Source organism: Muntiacus reevesi, chromosome 1 (genome assembly GCF_963930625.1).
Source record: "Muntiacus reevesi chromosome 1, mMunRee1.1, whole genome shotgun sequence".
NCBI classification, from domain to species: domain Eukaryota; kingdom Metazoa; phylum Chordata; class Mammalia; order Artiodactyla; family Cervidae; genus Muntiacus; species Muntiacus reevesi.
The window spans coordinates 112,492,062-112,511,598 of NC_089249.1; the positions used below are offsets into that span (position 1 = coordinate 112,492,062).

Consider the following 19,537-nt stretch of genomic DNA (forward strand, 5'->3'; position numbering starts at 1 on the left):
ACCACGGCAGTTCTCTGGTCTGCACGGCAGTTTGGATGACTGACAAGGCTGAGTGAAAAACAAGTGCTATTTGTTTTCCTGTGCCCAGTATTTAACTGGAAATCAGAAGGCGAAATTTCCAATCAGTTGTTAAATAGCCCCAGATGTGTGCTTAGCATTGCTCTAGGAAGGGACATGCACAGCCTGTAGCATAGCGCATGTCCAGAAATTCCTCTTCTGAATCCGAGTGATGTGTAACTGAGCCCTGAGCATCCAAAAATACCCTCTGAATAGCTCAGACATTCAAGTTTGCTTGAGGAGGAGGGAACTTTTAAAAAATTTCTATATTCTCTACTATGTTGCAGTAAAAAAACCTGGACATGATTTCTTTTTTTCTTTTTGAATTTCCTCCTTTCTCTTGTTTGGCAGTTCTTCCCACCTTTAGAAAAACATGGCGTTAGCATACTTGGTGTGACGATTTCTGTAGCTACTTGTTCATTCATCCAACACCCAGTTTTCAGTGCCTGCAGGTCATTGGGAACTGTGCTAAGTGTGGAGGCTCCAGAGCGAAATGGGGTGGATTGCCTGCCCTCGAGTAAGATGGGAAAGATGGTTATGAGACTGGGAAGTACTGTTGTCAGATCCTGAAAACTGGAGAATGTTCGAATCCTCTTATTTCAAGTGCAGTTAAGGCAGCTCCCTCTGTGAGGCTGACCCAGGAGCAGTGTGTGGTTGAGGGCTTAGGGGTGCCGACCTGAGCACCAGACGTGCTTAACCGAAAGTGTCACCCCTATATACTAGGGGTTCAGATATGCCATTTTGGATTTTCCAGTGAGGTCTTTCCCTAAGTAAATTCTCTCTTAAAGGCAGATTAAATAGCTAAATGTTTCAAGATTGGTTCTTCCTTTTTCTTTTTTAAAAATATCTCTTGTGGAATGACTCACTGTGTCCTGTGGGATATTCCAAGTGGTTGTGTACCAGGCACTTTTGTTCCAGAGGCTGCTTATCTCCTGGTTTTGTGGCTTGTCCATAAGAGCCTTAATTATAAGGGGCTTGGTCCTTTCATGAACTGGAGTCGGTCAACTACCATATTTCCTAGGAGCAAGTTTCTGACCCTTTTGTGGCTAGAGAGCTCTTCCTAAATGTCACGGAGATAATTAAGAGCATTGGAAAGAGTCCAGTTTCAGCTAGTAATCTTGGTCCAGAAAGAGTTCTTGAAAGACTTCCTAGGATTTACCCTAACTTGTTGTATGAAAACTGGTGAATGCTGCCAGTGAGTGGCCCCTTGGCCTTCTGAGGTTTGCCTGGGTGTATTCTTCCTGATCAAGACATCCTGTCCTGAAGGGTTCACGCAAACATAGACTTTTTCTGCCTCTGCTGGACGTGCTGTGCCATATCTGCGTGGGAGAGGGCTCGTGTTTCTTTGTGTAGAATCCCATGGTGTCCTTTAAGGCTTTACTGTTTCAGGCTGATCTGGTAATGTGAGGAATTTGCCCTTCCCAAGCATTGGGCAATTGTATCAAATGTTACATCTCCAGTGCCCTTGGTGAATGTGGTAGACAGCCTCCAGAGAGCTGTTTGGTAGAAAAAGCAAATATTTTGTTAAGGGAGATTGAAGAATATTTTTTTCATGTCATGAGATGGGGGAACTCTGTCTCCTGGGAAGTACTAGTGAGGCTGACTTGAAAGCTCATTGGTGTTGCATTGGTCCTCTCATGAACTGCAGACATTGAGGTCCTTGGTAAGCATTTCCCACAGGGAGCTGATATTCACTGTTTCTCAAAAGGACCACAGGACACCCTGACTCCTTCTTAGGCAGAGTCGTTGGAGTTGTTTGAGGCAGCCAAACATAGGATAAATGGTTTTCCCCAAGACCTAATTGCAAGAGGTTGTCCTGACTGTGTCTGACTGTACATAACAATGATATCCTCAGAGGCTGTGTGAAGCTTCTGAGATAGTGCTTCCGGTGCTCTACCCGTGGCTGGAAGTTAGCTATAGTGGCTGCCACCTTAAAAGTAGCAAAGCCTTCTAAAAGGGATTGAAACCCATTTTTTTTTAAAGTCTTTATTGAATTTGTTACAATATTATTTGGTTTTTCTGGCCCAGAAGCATGTGGGATCTTAGCTCCTCAACCAGGGACAGAACCCGCATCCCCTACATTGGAAGGGGAAGTCTTAACTGCTAGACCACCAGGGAAGTCCCCCCTACGGGTGTTTTGAGCCCTTCTTTCTGTGATATTTTCCCCTTTGTTTGGAGCCTTTGCCATTGTCCCTCAGTCATAGTGCAAGGAACGTGACTCTCCTGAGGGACATCATTCAGGTAACAATTTAAAAACTGCTTCTTGACCGCTTTTCCAGCAACATTAAGTCCGTGGGGTTCCTCTGCTTGTTCTCTCTCGGTCAACCCCACCAGGATGCCCGGCTTTAATATCTGCCTCTGTCCTTAGCCCTCTGGGGATCATTTCTTCATTGACGTTAAATGTGTTCAGTTCAGCCTTCCCAGCTTTGGCCTAGGAGATCACCTTAGTCTTCTCCAGAGACTGTGAACCTTACACTGAAAACTATGCAGCCTGCCTTTGGTTGGAAGCTAAGCTGAAGGAAGTTCAAGAGGGCTCCAGCCAGTGGTTGGATTGAAGGCCCCGCTCCATCCTGGCACCCAAGGACATGTCCCTTTAGAACCCCTTTCCCCAAAGTGTTCTTAGGTCTGTGGTTTCTGGGTCAGAATATGCAGCTCCATTCTTTTGGAGCTTGCATCAGCCCTTCACAGAAGCTGTATCAGTCAGGGGTTATCCAGAAAGGAAACCAGTAGGAGGTATATACGGGGAGAGATTTATTTCAAGAAATTGGCTTGCACCATTGTGGGTACAGGCAAAGCAAGTCAGACATCCATAGGGCCAGCATTTGGGTAGGGCGGCTGGAACTCTCCAGCAGGAGTGGAGCTGCTGTCCACAGATGGAATTCCTTCTTCATTAGGGAAGCCTCAGCGCTGTTGTTAAGGCCTTTCAACTGATTGAATCAGACCCGCACAGATTAGCTAAAAGAGTCCCTTCTTAGAGCCGCCTGGTTATGGACTTTAATTACATCTACAGAATACCTTCACAGCACATCTAGATTACTGTTTGATTGAATAATTGGAGACTATAGCTGAGCCAAACTGACATATAAAACTGAATGTCACAGAGGCTTTTATATTTAACATTTTTACAGCCTGATGTTCTTATCATCCTAGATCTACTATAGTCTCTATTCAGTCATTTTCAGATATTGTGGCAGTTTTTGCCACTGTTGTTTACCATAACAGATCTCTCTTCTTTCAACCAAGCAGTTTTTTGCTTCCATATCAGTCATTATGATTTTCTGTTTGCCCCTTTCATTCTGTTTCTCCTCCACTGCTGCCAGCACGACTCCTCCAGCTGCTGGGAAACGGGAGAGAGAGACAGAGACAGAGAGACGGACAGAGAGAGAAGCAAATAACCAGACAGGGAGACTGTGCAAGAGGCAGAGAAGGCATGAGCCCCGGCTCTGCCTCACTGGTTTCCTTTGTCATTCTTGTACAAACCTGGGTTTGTATTGCATAGTTTTTGGAGTCCTGCAGATGAAGTTTGAGCATGCACTTGTCCCTTGCTAAATTTCTATAAGCTGGGGCTTTACCTAACCTTTCAGTAGAAGCTGTGACAACAGAGCTGTCAGATGTGAGGATTCAGAATCTATGAAATGTGCACTGAATGACCTGTAATTGCTTTTATGATTTTCTCTCCCAGTGTTCTATTGATGTGAGTCCAGGGGGCTCCTATCTCCCTTACCTTACTAATTTCTTGAGCTTAGTAGCTACTACTCCATGGAGGTGGAGTAGAAAGAGCTCTAGAGTGAGAAGAGAGGTGTTTGCAACCCTACTTTCTACCAACTTTGTGCCCCAGGCATATTCTTTAGCTTCTTTGAACCCTAATTTCCTTGTTTGGAACTTAGATTGTCGGTCTTGATAAAGAAAAAGTCTGTAGAGGGAATTACACGTGCCTGTTTGGAGCCAGGTGTTCGAAAAATTCAGTTTGTGCCCTTGAACCTGCGTTGGCAGATTGGATATAACTTAAAAGAGAAATAGAAGAAACAATCCTTCTTAGTGAGGAATTTCCCAGAAACACATTTGGCGCGCCACAGTATATTGTGGATCATGGCAAGGACTGGTAATGATGCCAGCATTTTGTTTACTTCCTGGAAAACACTCTAGATGATAAATACACTTTAAATTTTGGGTCACACTCCTTCTGACATCATACTATATTGGAAGATGGGAAAAGGTAAATATAAGAGTCTTGAGAGATGATTTTATAAGGTCATCGAGGATCCCTGTGTGGCCTGGGGCTTTACTTTGGAAAACTCTGCAGCTTACACCTCATTAATTTGGTAACCTGTGGGGACTGAGTTCGTCTTTCAGATGCAGTGAGTTATTTTGCTTGTCTTTGTGTATATGCGTATTCATATATACTCTCATTTTTGTAACATTTCCATGGGAGATTAGAGTATTGCTTTTGTACTGGCTCATGTTCAAGTTTGTGCGTGTTTCTATTCTGTGGGTAGCACCTCAGAGCTTTCCTCTTGGACATGTGTAAATATGTAGGGCGTTAAGAACAGAGGGCACTTTCAATCCTTTAGTTCTTTATACTTCAACAGAAATAAAAATTAAAAGCAGAGGATGATCACCATGAATGTTTTGAGAAAAATTGTTGAGTATGTTTTAAGTCATTTTGTTGGACAGAGTAATCTGGTTGTGGATACAAAATTAAAGCATCCAAAAATTTTTAAATGGTCACATGGATTCATGTTTCTTGAGTGCACTGTTGGCAGAGACCACAATCACATGGCTCATGAATATTTAGCTTTGCAAATTATGCCTGTAGGTTCCATGGGCATGGAAGTTATTATTTCTTTTAAAAAGAAACTTTGAAAAAAACACAAAGTTATGATATATGGTTAATAGAAAACAGGTTTCAAATCACATGACTGGAGGAAATAGGCAAGCACAGTCCTTCCAGGAATTGGGGTAGGGAGAATGTGTGATTTTCCTCTTTCAGAATGTAGAGTTCTGTCCTCATTTGGGAGGTAAATGTTTCAATACTGTTCCAGCAGTTTATGTAAGTTTGTTTTTGCTGGACTTGGTGCGTGAAATACATCAAAGCATCATCTCCTCAGTGCCTTTCTGTGTGGGCACTGTTATGAGTTCTAGGGCAGATCAGATCTGCATAGATCTTACTTATGCAAAAGCCTAAACTCTAGAGAAATGCCTCTCCTACTTTATCATAAGTCTTTTTCTCCCTCCTAGAATTGAACTAGCAAATTCTTGGCATGGCAGGTGTTTCTGAAATGACCGTGTATTTTTCTTTGCTTTATTTGTTTTCCTTATTTTACTTCTTCTGTTCTCTTAAGCAGGCATCTCCAGAAAGAGCTGTATTGGTGCAAGTGTCAGGAAAAAGGAATAGGAGTAATAAAGATTGGGTGTAAGGCAGGTCAGAAGAGGGAGAGGAGCTGACCCTGATTGTTCAAGTGCTGAACTTTCAGCAATGCCAAAGTCATGTAAATGTGTGAAGCTGGGTGTGTGCCTTAGAGCAGCCTCATGGAGCTGTAACCTGAATAGCATAGCAGGCACTCACCCAAGTGATAACTCAAGTTCCAAATGGACCACAGCCCAGCTATTGGACCTGTGTGTGTGTGTGTGTGTGTGAGTGACACAGAGAGAGAGATTGATTGATTGATTGATTCTTGAAGCAGATTTCCCTCTGACATTTCAGCAGGCATTTCTTAATCATTGGGGAGCTATGGCTCCTCATTTCACAGGGCACATTTCTATCTTTTTTGATAGATAAGAAGTGACTCCCAAAATGACTTGCTTTACTCTATCCCTCTTGGCTTTTTTAAAACTAGTGTGCAGGAGAAAATTCTTGCTTGTTCTCCAAGCAATCCTATTCATGCTTTACAAAGATTACATAATGTTTTTATCTGTGGCCTAGAGCAGTGATCCTCAAGTATGCCTGGCCATCATGGGGTGGCAGGCAGATGATTATAAAGCAGTCTCCTGGACCCTACATTCCCACCCCACCCCAGAATCTGCATGTTAACATACTTCTGCGGTGGTACGTTGGTTTGAGGATCACACTTCTGAAAGAGGTGGATGTCTTCCTTTTTTAAAAAATTAATTAATTAGACTGTGTTGCGTTGGGTCTTCATTGCTGCAGTTTCCTCTAGTTGTGGCAAGCCAGGGCGCCTCTTCATTGTGGTGCGTGGGCTTCTCATTGTGGTGACTTCTCTAGTTGCAGAGTACAGGCTCTAGGGCACGCAGGCTTCAATAGTTGCGATAGTCGGGGTCAGTAGTTGTGGCTTACAGGCTTAGCTACTCCTCGGCATGTGTAATCTTCCCTGACCAGGAATGGAACCCGTGGCAGGCCGATTCTTATCCACTGTACCACCAGGGAATTCTGAGACATCTTCTTATCACTGGTTTTACTATATCTTCAAAATCTGGTGTGTATTTTACATTTATGACACTGATCAATTATGTACATTTCAGGCTCTCAATGGCTAGTGGCTACTGTACTGAACAGCCATAGAGCAAGGAGGGCCTACCCTGACTCTCTGGCAGATGCAGAATTGACCATGGCACTCTTTCCCCTCTCTCCCCTGCTCCTGAATATGACCTCAGAATACTTTCCAGCACAGAGCTTCAGGCAGCCGTTGCCAATTAATGGGACCTCAGGATTCATGCATTCATCAAATAGTTATTGAGTTTCTTTCTTACATCCAGCACTGTGCTTTGGATATGCCCATAAGTAAAGCAGTCTAAACTCCCAGCCTCTGAAGGAGCTTACATACTAGTGGGAGGAGATGGGCTATAGGCATAGTATATGGGTAAATTACATAGTAGTTTAGAAGTTGACTATATTATACTCTAGAAATAAGAATATGCAGCTCAGGTTTGAGTGCTAGAGTTGGGGCTGTGGGGTGGTTGGATTGTAATTTTAAATAAGCCCCATTGAGAAGATAATGTGAGTAGACTTGAAGGCGGAAACTTCAGAGAAAACTTAACTGCCACCCAGGCAGTTAAGCGCAGCCTGCATTTTCATCTGGGAGCATGCATGAGGTGGGAGAAGGCAGGTAGGAATAGGTGAGGACTTAAAAGATGGCGTTATCCTCAGCAACAATTCTGTCTCCCTCCACACTGAAGAGACCACACCAGCTTGGGGGAGGCCAGAGAGAGACTGTGAGGCAACCGCCAGGCCTCTGAGTCAGCTGATGTGCTGAGATAAGTGCTAAGATGAGGAGCCCCAGTTCCAGGAAAATAGCGTCTACACCCATTAACCAGCATTGCTTCCCTTTACTGGGCCTGGAGAGATCCATCTTGAGGCTTCAGTGGGTCTGCTTAGGACTTTAAGAGTTAAAGCTTAAACACAGGTGTGGAAACAAAAGGGCTGGTTGCCTCTTTTGCTTTTTTTCTTGCTCTTTGGACTAGGTTGTTGAATCTGATCCAGAAAAAATAGCAAACTTGGCTCTTGTTGCCTAGCCGTAAGTTCTTGTAATAAAACTCCCAGCACTGGCAGAGAGAGTAATGTTCTTTAAAAAAAAAAGGTCTGGTAGCATAATCAGAATTTAAAATACAAATGGTGCTCAGTAGGGAAGAGCCGTCAGGAGAAGGGGTGGTTCTGTGCATTTCAAAGCCTGGGGCCTGTTGGACAGTCTGGGACTTCATATTTGTCCCTTCAATGGACACTTGCTAAGATTCAGGATTCTCAGAGCTTGGGGCTCTGTTCGTTCCCACAGGAAAACGTTTGTCATGTTGGAATGTCAGAGGACTGGGTTTTAATTAGTAAGCAGGAGAAAAGTTCAGTGGTTTCTGCAGGAAGGCACGGAACTACTAAATGATTTAATAATTGGTTTTTAGGGGAGTTAGTAGGTGAAAAATCAAATACTAGTTTTAAAGCCTGGCAAAAGATCATTTCCTGGGCAGTGAGGGAAGCAAGGTTTGTAAGAATAAAGATATTATGGCTTAGCCTTTCCTGTAAGTAACACCATTGAGCTCTCATTCAGCAAGTGGTTACTGAGTCTCTACTTTGTGCCAAGCACCTTGCCAGGCCCAGGAGATGATTCAGAACGAGCTACGCGCTTTCTTGGCCCTCATGGTGCTTGTCAGGTGGGATGGCGGCAGGTTTGTTGGAAATGGTAGCAGTTCATGTGAGAGATGGGCTGGGCTCATGGTGTGCACACGGCAGCTCCATCTCCAGGAAAGAAGAGAGTTTAAGGTTTTACAGAGAAGGTGATACCTGTGGAGGACAAAGAGCAGTTACAAGGTGAGCCTGGGGTAGGGGATGAGCAAGCCAGGTGGGGAGCAGAATGTAAAAAGACCCAGGAGATCTTAAGTAGCATGATGTGTTGTGCCACTGCGAGTGATTTCATAGGGCAGGTGCTTGGGGGAGTTTTGGGAAGGGGGGTGAGCAGAAGCCCTCTCTGATCATGTGCCAGTTAAGATGCTTAGATGCCATCCTCCATCATCATGTGTTTTGCTTTTTAGAAAGATCTCCTTGGTGATGGTGTGGATGAGGAGTGGAGCGAGATAGGATTGGCAGCTTACACAGCAGGAGGTTACTGTAGTGGTTGAGATGTGAGGTTGGTTGAGATGTAAGAACCAGCAGTGGGGTGGGTAGCAGGGCAAGGACTTGCACATAAGGTGGAGGGTGGAATGAATTGCCTTGAAAAGTTTCTACCGTTTTATCCAAATGTGAAACCCTTGCTCTTAACATTTTTAAAAACAATTTCATATTCAGTCATGTAATTATCCTTGTAATGGTGATTGTAACCCCTCCTCATGTTAGAAACATACTATTTTCCCTCTTTTTTTTTTTTTTGCTATTCTCTTTGCATCTCTTTTCTTCCACAAACTTTAGCCCAAGCCAGACTCTAGCAAAGACTCCACTCTAGGGAGATCAAGCAGGGACTGGAGTGCTGACTGGTAGAGGAGTGGTACTGGCCTGTCATGTCTTTATTTCAGGGGAGCTCTTGATGGGTCCTAGGATGACACCCTTGCAGACGAGATGAGGACTGTTCCATGAGATCACGTTGTAGTTGGTGAACAGCCTGCATGCACGCCAAGTCACTTCAGTGGTGTCTTGACTCTTTGCGACCCCATGGACTGTAGGCCACCAGGCTCCTCTGTCCATGGGATTCTCCAGGCAAGACTACTGGAGTGGGTTGCCATGCCCTCCTCCAGGGGATCTTCCCAACCCAGGGATCAAACCCACATCTCCTTCAGCTTCTGCATTGTAAGTGGATTCTTTACCACTGCACCACTGGGGAAGTCCTGGTAAACAGGCTGGGCTCCCGCAAGTTCTGTTTCATGTGGTCAGGTCAGCGTGGGAGTGTGCCTGCAAGTCAACAGACCTCAGTCTTGTCTGGTTCAGCATCTCAGGGATTTAGACGAGTGTGGATATGGCACACACATGAAGTTTAGAGATTTTTGACAACCAAGAGAATAGATTTTTATATGGTCTCTACAGAATTGAAATGAGTCTAAAGACTTTGATTTATATTAAAAATACATCAAAATAAAATGATACAGCAGCTATGGAAAAAAAAAAAAAAAAGATACACCAGTGCAGGGGAAGGAGGAGAAGAGCCTTGAGCTGTAAAATCAAGACCTGAGACTTTAGGTACTGTTATCCCTATCTCCACCTCCCTGCTGTGAGCTGCCGTTTTTTTCTCCCCTGGATTATTCCAGACGTCTACTCCTAGTCTCCTGCTCCATGTCTCTCTCCAGTCAGACTGGCCATCGCAGCCAGAGTGGTTTGTTAGATGTTTTCATGAATCCTCAGTGACGGCCCATCTCACCCAGACTAAACACCACGGTCCCTTCCAGTGGTCTGTAAGGTCCTGTTGGACCTGCTGGTCTCCTCTGTGACCTCCTGCTCATCTCCGCCTCACCCCTGTGCTCCAGCCACTCCAGCCTCCTTGCTGTCTCTTTTCTGTGCCAGACCTATACACTCGCTGCTGTCTCCTCCCCAGCACTCTTCCCCTGATGTCCACATGGCTGCCTCTGTCATCTCCTTCAGTTCTTGACCTGCCCAGTGACTTTCTCAGTCAGATTTTACACTTAAAAGTAGAGTGCCCCTCTTCTCTTCTCTCAATTTATATCATTCCTTCACAGTTGTTAACATGTATTTTAATTGTTTATTTTGTTCCTCTGACTTCCTTGCTAGACTGTAAGCTTCACAAAGCAGGGAATTTTGTCTGTTGCCTTCTCCACTACATTCCCAGCACTTTGAACAATGCTTGGCTCTCAATAAATATTTGTTGGATGTTTGTTTAAAGCATAAACGAATGGATATGAGATTATAGTAGGGTTCAGCTGATACAAAAACTGATGTGATCTTGGGCCTCATGCAGTGTCCATAGAAAGATATTTTGTAAAGAATTGGCTCACGTGATTATGAAGGCTGCAAATTCTGCAGACTCAGCATCTCAGTTTGATGCTGAAGGACAGCAGACTGCTGAAGGACAGAAGACTGCTGTAGGCCCAGGAAGAGCTGATGTCCCAATTCAAAGGCTGTCAGCTGGAGAATTCTCTCTTACTCAGGGGAAGGGTCAGCCTTTTGCTCTATTTAGGCCTTCGACTGATTGGGTGAGGCCCACACCCATTGGGAAGGGCAATTTGTTTTAGTTGGTCTACTGATCTAAATGTTAATTCTGGACTTCCGTGGTAGTCAGGTGGTTGGGAATTCTTCTACCAGTGTAGGGGACTTGGATTCGATCCCTGGATTGGGAAGATTCCATGTGCCACAAATTCCGAGCCTGCCCTGTGAGCTGCAATTGCTGAGCCCGAGTACCACGACGAGGAGAGCCTGTGCTCTGCAATAAGAGAAGCCACCACAACAGGAAGCCTGTGCACCACAACAAATGGTAGCCCCTGATTGCTGCAGCTAAAGTCCACGTGCCGCAATGAAGACCCAGCACAGCCAAAAATAAACGAAATTAAAAAGAAATGTTAATCTCATCCAAAAACCCCCTCACAGAAATGCCCATGGTAACGTTTGACCAGATAACTGGTACCCTGTAGCCCAATCACATTGACACCTGAAGCTCGCCTTCACAGTACTCTCATCAGACCACACCCCAAACCCTGGGTCTCGTCCCAGGCACCACATTCCAGAGATTATGCTGATGAAGATATGACAACTGTGTTGTCTGGGAAGGAGTCCAGGGAGTTGGGACTGTTGCCCTCAAGAAGTGAAGTGGTGGTCAGGGTTGAGTGATATCTACAAACATTTGAAGGTTTGTCTCATGGAAGAAAGAGGAAGGGATTCTTTGGTCTGGAAAGCCCAGCTCAGACAAGTGGGTGGAAGGGAAATCTTACAGGCAAGTAAAAGTAAGAAGGGACATCTCCTGCTTTGAGAGCCAGTGAAGTCTCCTTTCTGGAAGGGTGCAGGCAGGGTCAGCTGTGATCAGGAGTCAGAAGTGGCCTGTTCTGATCCAGCCTGGGTGCTGACCTTGGGTAGGCCTTTAGCTTCTCTGAGGTTCTCTCCGTGGAAATCAGAGTAGCCTGCATCAGAGGTCATCCTGAAGATCAGGTGGAAATAACCATACCTTGTAAAACTTGGTGGGGCTCAGAGGAGGCCTTTGTGTGTGTCAAGTCAGAGAATGGGTGGTCAGGAGGAGCGCTGACTAACCCCTTGCTGCGGCAGAAAATTTCCACTGACCTGCAGTCAGGGACGCTTCACTGCCCCTGGCAGCTTTGCTTTCTTCTCGTTGGAATTTGCCTGAGGAGTGGCAGTTGACTCCTTTTCCAAATTCCTCAGCTCTGAGTGTGTGATCTGTGCTGCTGCTGGCCCTGGAGAAGCCAGACGAGTGGGGCAGATGGTGAGTGAAGGGCGCTCCCCCTTCTTGAGGAGTCAGCTCCACGATGGCATCGCTTTTAATGACTTCAGGACACATTCCCAGGTTGCTCCCCATTTCTTCTCTTATTTACACTGCTCACATTCTTGCCTCTGGAATGCACCAGGGTGATCTATCCCACCTTCCACTCTGAAGAAATGTACTCTCTGCATAATATATTTAAAGCCCTAGTATTTTATTTTATGGTTGTAACATGAATGAGAAAAAAGGAAAGAACAGAACATCCAGGGAGGCTTGCCTAAACATTCAGAACTGTGCTGGCAGTGGGACAAAGGCCTCTGCACTGTTGTTGGTTTTTGCGGTGACAGGCTTGATAAAAGTGACTTTTTAGTACAAGTGCTTTTCAGTGAAAAGATGATTTTACTACAGTGCTTAAGTCAGAAAATCAGATAAGTGTTGTCTGAAGTTCAGTGTTGATGAGTAGCTAAGCTTCAGAGGATTAATGAATAGGTTGGCATGGTTATTGTTGGCAGGTAGATGGCTCAGGAGCTTCTTCTTATGCAGGCGATGTCAAAACAAGGTCAGCGCTAAATGCTCCCCCACTGGTTTTGTTTATAACTGGCATTGGGACGTTTAACAAATGTCATTGCCACATTTGGTAGCGCTTTATAGTGTCTGATACACAGTAGGTGTAATAAGTGGTCACTGTTATGGGTGGCCATAGTTTACACCCAGCTTATTAATGATTAGTTCTGGGTTTCCCGAGCCAATACAAACCAGAAAGTTTTTATCGTTCTTTGTAAAGTACATAGCGGCCCAGTTTTTAGGATAGAAAGAGCTGTCAATTTGGTGATCTGATTTGAGAATCCAGTAGCTCTTTGAGTAGCAGTAACATTCGGTCAGTCCAAAGCATACATAAGCCAGGGTTTCTCAGTTGTGGTGCTGTTGACATTTAGGATACTTCTTTGTCATGGAGGCCACACTGTGCATTTTAGGATGTTTAGCAGCGTCTCTATTCACTAGATGCCAGTAGCTCTTCCCTCCTGTTTGTGACAATCAAAACTGTTTTCAGACGTTGCCGCATGTTCCCTGGTGGGCAGGATAACCCCTTGTAAGAACCGCTGGTGTAGAGAAAGCTGTGAGGTGCCCATAACGGGCTTTTCAAACTGTGGAACACTCAGTACCCGTTAAGGCCAGGCTTCTCAACTGTGGTTGAACATTGAGATTGTCCAGGAAGCTTTAAAGAATGCTGATGCCTGGCTCCCACTCCCGAATTCTAGTTGACTGGGGAGTGTGGCCTGGGTCTCAGGATATTTAGAAACTCCTCAGATGCTTCTGGTTTTCAGCCAAGAGGGAGACCTCAGCATGAGTTGGTGATGGAGTCAATGGGAAGTACTTCTTTGCTAGCATTTAAAAAGTATAAGCGTATATAGTTGAAGAGAAAATATTAATGCCTAGCATAGTATTTAAGGGTAAGAACTATTTTACATGGGGCTTCCCAGGTGGCTCAGTGGTAAAGAATCTGCCTGCCAAGCAGGAGACAAGGGTTCTATCCCTGGGTCAGGAAGATAGCCTGGAGGAAGACATGGCAACCCACTCCAGTATTCTTGCCTGGGAAATCCCATGGACAGAGGAGCCTGGAAGGCTATATAGTCCATGGGGTGGCAAAGTCATGTTCAGCCAGACACGACTGACAACAACACAACAACAACAACTATTTTGTATGTGTGTTGAGGTTGAAAACACTGCTGGAAAGGGTAGTGCCATAAGCATAATCCCTGCCCTCAACTTGCTTTTAACCTGGCTGTAACCACTTCAGAAACTGCTTGCTTTTTGTTAATGATAGTTAACATGAAAACATTTTTTATTGAAGTATAATTGACATATAACATTATACTAGTTTTAGGTGTTCAACATAATCTTCAATATTTGTATATATTGTAAAATGATCATCACAATAAGTCTAGTTAACATCTGTCACCATATGTAGAGAAGTTTTTATCTTATAGTGAGAACTTTTAATATCTATGGTCTTTAGCAACTTTCAAATATGCAGTAAATATTACTAACCATAGTCACTATGCTGTACATTAAATCCCCATAATGTATTTTTTTTAATAACATGAAGTTTCTACCTTTTATGTACATATGTGTTTTTTAATTATTTATTTATTTGGCTGCATTGGGCCTTAGTTGCGGCAATTGGGATCTTTCGTTGCAGCACATGGGCTCTCTAGTTATGGTGCTCGGGCTTAGTTTCTCCACAGCCTGTAGGATCTTAGTTCCCCAATCAGGGATGGAATTTGTGTCCCCTGCACTGCAAGACAGACGCTTAACCACTGAACCACCAGGGAAGTCCCAAAGTTCGTACCTTTGGACCCCCTTCACCCATCTCACTCCTCCCCTGTCTCCCTCCTCTGGCAACCACCAGTCTGTTCTTAGTATCTGTGAATCTGGATTTTTGTTTTGTTTTTAGATTCCAAATATAAATGAGATCATTTGGCATTTGTCTTTCTCCATCTGACTTATTTCACTTAACATAATGTCCTTGAGGTCCATTCATGTTGTTGCAAATGGAAAGATTTTATTCTTTTTCATGGCTGAAGATATTCCAATCGTGTATATATACCACATCTTTATTCATTCATCGGTGAACATTTAGGTCATTTCCATATCTTGGCTATTGTAAATAATGCTGCAGGGTTCATATATCTTTTCAAGTTAGTGTTTTCATTTTCTTCGGATAAACACCCAAAAGTGGAATGACTGGATCACATGGTAGTTCTGTTGTTAATGTGAAATTCAATACAAAACGTTTATAGTTCTGTGGCTTGGGAGGTTTTGAGCCTTTCTGCTCACATTTTGAGGTTCCACCTTGACAATGATAAAATCAGTTGCTGGACAGTAAAGATGACATGGATACTTTCACCAGCAAATGAAGTTAATTATAGTGTAGCAGCTAGATGATAATTTCCCCCCTTTGTCTGTGTTAATTATATATACTGTGATATGCTAGGTCAGCAGTCTTAATACATCCAAGCAAATATTGAGTCTTGCATAAATCATCCCAGACATTTTATGAGGATCAGTCTAACGCCCTCTTGACTTCATTATCTATTGGAATTTGGGGGTCTTACAAAATAAACTGTAATACACATTCATCTCACTGCGAGGAAGTAGTGTAAAAGAAGACTGCCCAGCTCTGGTCATATTTTATTTCAGTGCTCAGGAGCCAGTAAACCAACGGGACTCTTGCTGTGTTCCCGTGGTGGTGACTGTCGGCAGAGGCTGCAGCTGTGGCAGATGTGGACATAGAGGTCAAGCCTTTGGGATCACTTTTCCTAATCCATTACAAGTCCATGAAAACACTCACCAAGGCTTCCTATTTGACTTGAAACACATTATTTGAAAGGTTGGCCTTCAATTTAGATATCTGGAAAATAGTGCTGAAAAGTCTTAAGATTCCTCACAATGCACTCTGTCATCTCTCATTACAAAGTTCTTTAAGAATTCAAAGGGACATCCTGCATTATTTGCAGTTTTGTCATTACCTGGAAGAAGGTAGGCATGAGCTGCTGAAGAAAGATGTTGCCGTTGTGTAAGAAAAGGAAGAAGTTAGATTGACAGGTGTTTACTCATTGTCTGACAAGAGCTTTTTCTGATAATGATTTAGCTCCAGGTGACTGCACCACATTAAATATGCAACTCTGTTTCTTCTAGGTGTCTGAAGGTTCTCTGGTCCATTTTTCATCAAGAAACTTCTCCTTGTCAGCAGAAACAGAAGAAAGGAGCTTCCCCCATGGAAACGAACATCTGTTAAATTGGGCCCGAAAGGAATACGGAGCGGTCACTTCATTCACTGAACTCAAGATAGCAAGAAACATTTATATTAAAGTGGGGGAAGGTAAATTCTATGTGGTCTTAACTAATGACTGATTTATGACAGTCAGTTGTTTTCTTTTCGGAGACCAGGTGGCTAGGGCAAGGAATCAGAGAATTACAGATTGTTGGAGCTGGCAGGGACCTGAGGGATCGCTGGGGCCCGCTCCCCGCCGCATCCTCTTCTTCCCTTTTTCCTTCTGAGGAGATAGGCCTGGTAAAGTGGGGAGTAGCCTGGTTGAGAGAGGAGGAGGTTGTTGTGTAGAATTTAGAAGACACCCAGGCACAGAAGTCAGAAGTGCGTGGAGGCTGACAAGCTGAGGTGTGGGGAAGGAAGGGCTAACTGATGGAGTGCAGGAGAGTTAGCATGGTGAGTCAGCAGTTAGAGCTTCCTCCCGCCTGTTATTCTGCAAACATTTAAAGCCAATGCCAGTGTTGGCCTCGAGACATCAGTTAAATTTTGGACAATAGCAGAGGAAAAGTGTTTGAATATATTTTTAATACGAATGCTTGTTACAAGGACAAGTTATTGGAGAAAGGAGCTGTTTAGCCTTGATAAGAAATGGCCTATTTTAATTTCCTTGCCTTGCAGAGGGATATAAATATCTGGTGACTCAATTTTGAAAGTATATTATTTCTCAAATAACTTCTTTATCATTATTTTTAGTTGAGTATATTTGGAACTCCCAAATAAGTTACTAGAAATAACAACTCTTGTGAATGGGCCCTTGTTTTAGTCAGGTAATTGTGTGAAAATGGCGTTTCAGGTCCTCTGGGTCCATCTTGCTTTCTTCTGAATTCTACAGCAGTTGTCTCCTCTATCATAGACTGTGTGGAAGCATGAATGAATTACTGAATGCTTATTCCCAGCCCTTTTCCGGATCTGGGATGTTTGATAGATTCAGGACACTGATGTTGAGTGTGTGCTGTGTGCAGAGGCTGTATCAGGGGATTTCTACATGCACCCTCATTTAACCCTGCCAGTAATCCTCAGAGGAAACCATTATTTCAACCATTTTGCAGAGGCGTCAATGGAGGGTTAAGCTAACTTGCTCAAATCCACATTATTATTAGCAAGTGACAAAACTAGAACTCAAACTCAGGTTTTCTGACCTTTGAGTCTAATGCTTATTGCCTGACGATGCATTTTAAGTCTTAGCCCAGTGAGATGATGGGAAAGATTGAAGACAAAATGAGAAGAGAGAAGCAGAGGATAAGATGGTTAGATAGTATCACTGACTCAGTAGACATGAATCTGAGCAAACTCCAGGAGGTAGGAGCCTGGCACGCTGCAGTCCATGAAGTCACAAGGAGTCAGACATGGCTTAGCGACTGAACAACAACAACAAACATAAAAGTAGGTTACCTAGATGAAAAGGCTTGTTTAGTTGAATAGAGGGAGGAGGAGTTTAAAGGAGAGCAAGTTTCAAAAACTTGAAGTTTATTATTAAACTCTCATGGTATTCAGGTCACTAGTCATAGAGGTCAAGCCCCACTGGGACAAAACAAAAAGTCTCTTTTAATAAAGGTTCTAAGCCCTGACCACTGTCTCGTTTTGAAGCAGGATTCTAGTGCATTTTGAGTGGATATTGATTACCTCCCTGGAATTTGTTAGAATAAGAACATGTATTATGGTAACATGTAGAAGGTTGGGCTCTATTCTGTTCTCTTAAGAGGGCATGATCTTCAATGAACAAGAGTGAGGGGTTCCATGATTTCCCCAAGGCTGCACAGTGGATCAGGGAAGAACTTTAAGGACCTTGTGTCCTGCCCAGTGAAAACTTTAACTTCTTGTCAACACCTTTGGAGATTCTAAAACTTGACTCCAGACACCAGTCAGGTGTAATACTGGCCCACACCATGAAGAGGAGCAGTTGGGGAAGTGAGGGTCCTTGGCTAGGTTGATGGACCACAAGGCGCTGTTGTCTATCACCATGGACTAGACTCTACTGAGCAGACCTCATCTGCCGGTTACCCAGAACTTGACTGTCTCTACCCAGCTGAGTTAGGGATCCTAGGCCATGGGCCTCTTCTTGTTCTATACAAAGTGTGGTCCCCATCCTAGCAGCATCCTCATGACCTGAGAACTTTTAGAAATGCTGGTTCTCGGGCCCACCCCAGACCAACTAACTTAAAAACTCTGGTGGTAGGGTCCAGCCATCTGTGTTTTAGCAGGCACTCTAGAGTGATTCAGAGTGCTCAGTCACTCAGTTGTGTCTGACTCTTTACGACCCTATGAACTGAAGCCAGGCTCCTCTGTCCATGGGATTTTCCCAGCAGAAACACTGGAGTGTTGCCATTTCCTCCTCCAGGGGATCTTCCTGACCCAGGGATCAAACCTCAGTCTCTAGTGTCTCTAGCAATGCAGGTAGATTCTTTACCACTGTACTGCCTGGAAAGCCCATGGTGCTTCTATTACTTGGTAAAGTTTGAGAACTACTGCTCTGACCTGTATGCTTAGAGTGGAAGAACTAAGGGCTTTCAGTTCTTATCCCAGCTGGGCTTATTATCTGTGAGGCTTCAAGCAACATTCTGATTTACCTACCATCAGAGCCTCAGTTTCCATAGCAGGAAAATGAGGTCTTTACATTACCTCTCAGGTTCTTCGAGTATGTTATTCTAGCTCTCACAGTGGTTTGTCAATCCTTTCCTAAAATACAAATAAGCATGTGACTTCCCCCCTCCCCCAAACTTGCCAGGTTTCTACCCCGGGGATTCCCCTTTGTGGTTTCCTCTCTGCTTGGCAGTTGGTATAAGTTTTGATGCCAGGCATGCGGAAGGTCATTTGGGCGCAAAAAAAAAAACCACATACATGCATGCACACATAACAAAAAGTGATCAGCTTACTTAACTTAGTGACAATGGCATCTGGGACTTAAGCCCTTAATAGCAGCAACTTTTAAACAATTAAACCTTTCCTGGTGGCTTTGGAGAGTCACAGTGTGGGTGAGCTTTTTGTTACTTGTCTCAAATCTCACACCAGTATTTGTTAATTCCGAAAACCTATGCCACGTGCCAGATGCACCCCAGGCTCATCTGTGAACTAGGAATACAGGCCAGAGTCCCATGAGGAGGTCCTTGTCTCTTGAGTTCCAGACGGGCCTGTCCCTGGCCCATGCCTCCATCCTCTGACGCTTGATGAAGGTTCAGCCTTGCCACCCCAATAGCACTTTCTGTCCTGTGATCTGGGGGAGGCGCTCTCAGGGCTGCAGCTGCAGGGTGTGCATTCCTCTTCTGCTCATCTGGCAAAACCCTTAGCAGATGTGGAGGGGGTGCTGCTCCAGCAGCCAGAGTCAGCAGAGCCTGGGCCTCTTTAAGGGGGGTCTTTAGGGAAGAATACAGAATGCACAGCCAACACTTTCTTGACGTGAACCCTTAAGCAGGGGCCCTGTGAACTCCCCTGGCCCCCCCGTTCTAGGGGTGGCAGTGGGGGATGCCCTGGTGCCCGGAGCCGGAATGCCACGCTGTGTGTTGTAGACTTCAGCACAGGGGGCGTTGCACAGTTGGGTGGGCAGTATCAGCCCAATCTGGGGAACTCCTGGGCTGAGGCCTCACCGCTAAGTGAGACTTGCATATGAATTTGAACCCTGGCATCCTGTCCATTAAATGAAAAAGGCAGAAGTCTGTTTCATTAAAGTGCCAGGTCTCTGATTAATTACCCCTTCTGAAAAAAGCTTGCTGCACCTAGAACTTCCTTGACACTGGTCCCAGCTGTCACACTGCCAGCAGTTTCAAGTTCTGTTTAAACATTTAAGCCGCTCGATGGAAATCCCATCAGCCATGGTGCTGCGTAAGCAGCATGTGCTTTGGGG

The 19,537-nt window shown here is 44.4% G+C and overlaps 1 protein-coding gene across 2 annotated transcripts in view; it reads left to right on the forward strand.

The window, feature by feature from the left end:
* The window catches only part of TGFBR3 (transforming growth factor beta receptor 3), a 194,567-nt gene that overhangs the window by 127,659 nt on the left and 47,371 nt on the right, over positions 1 to 19,537 (forward strand). For both annotated transcript variants that reach the window (XM_065908873.1, XM_065908884.1), the window contains exon 5: positions 15,567 to 15,750. In XM_065908873.1, the coding sequence (XP_065764945.1) occupies positions 15,567 to 15,750 (184 nt within the window). The remainder of the gene's footprint in view (positions 1 to 15,566; positions 15,751 to 19,537) is intronic.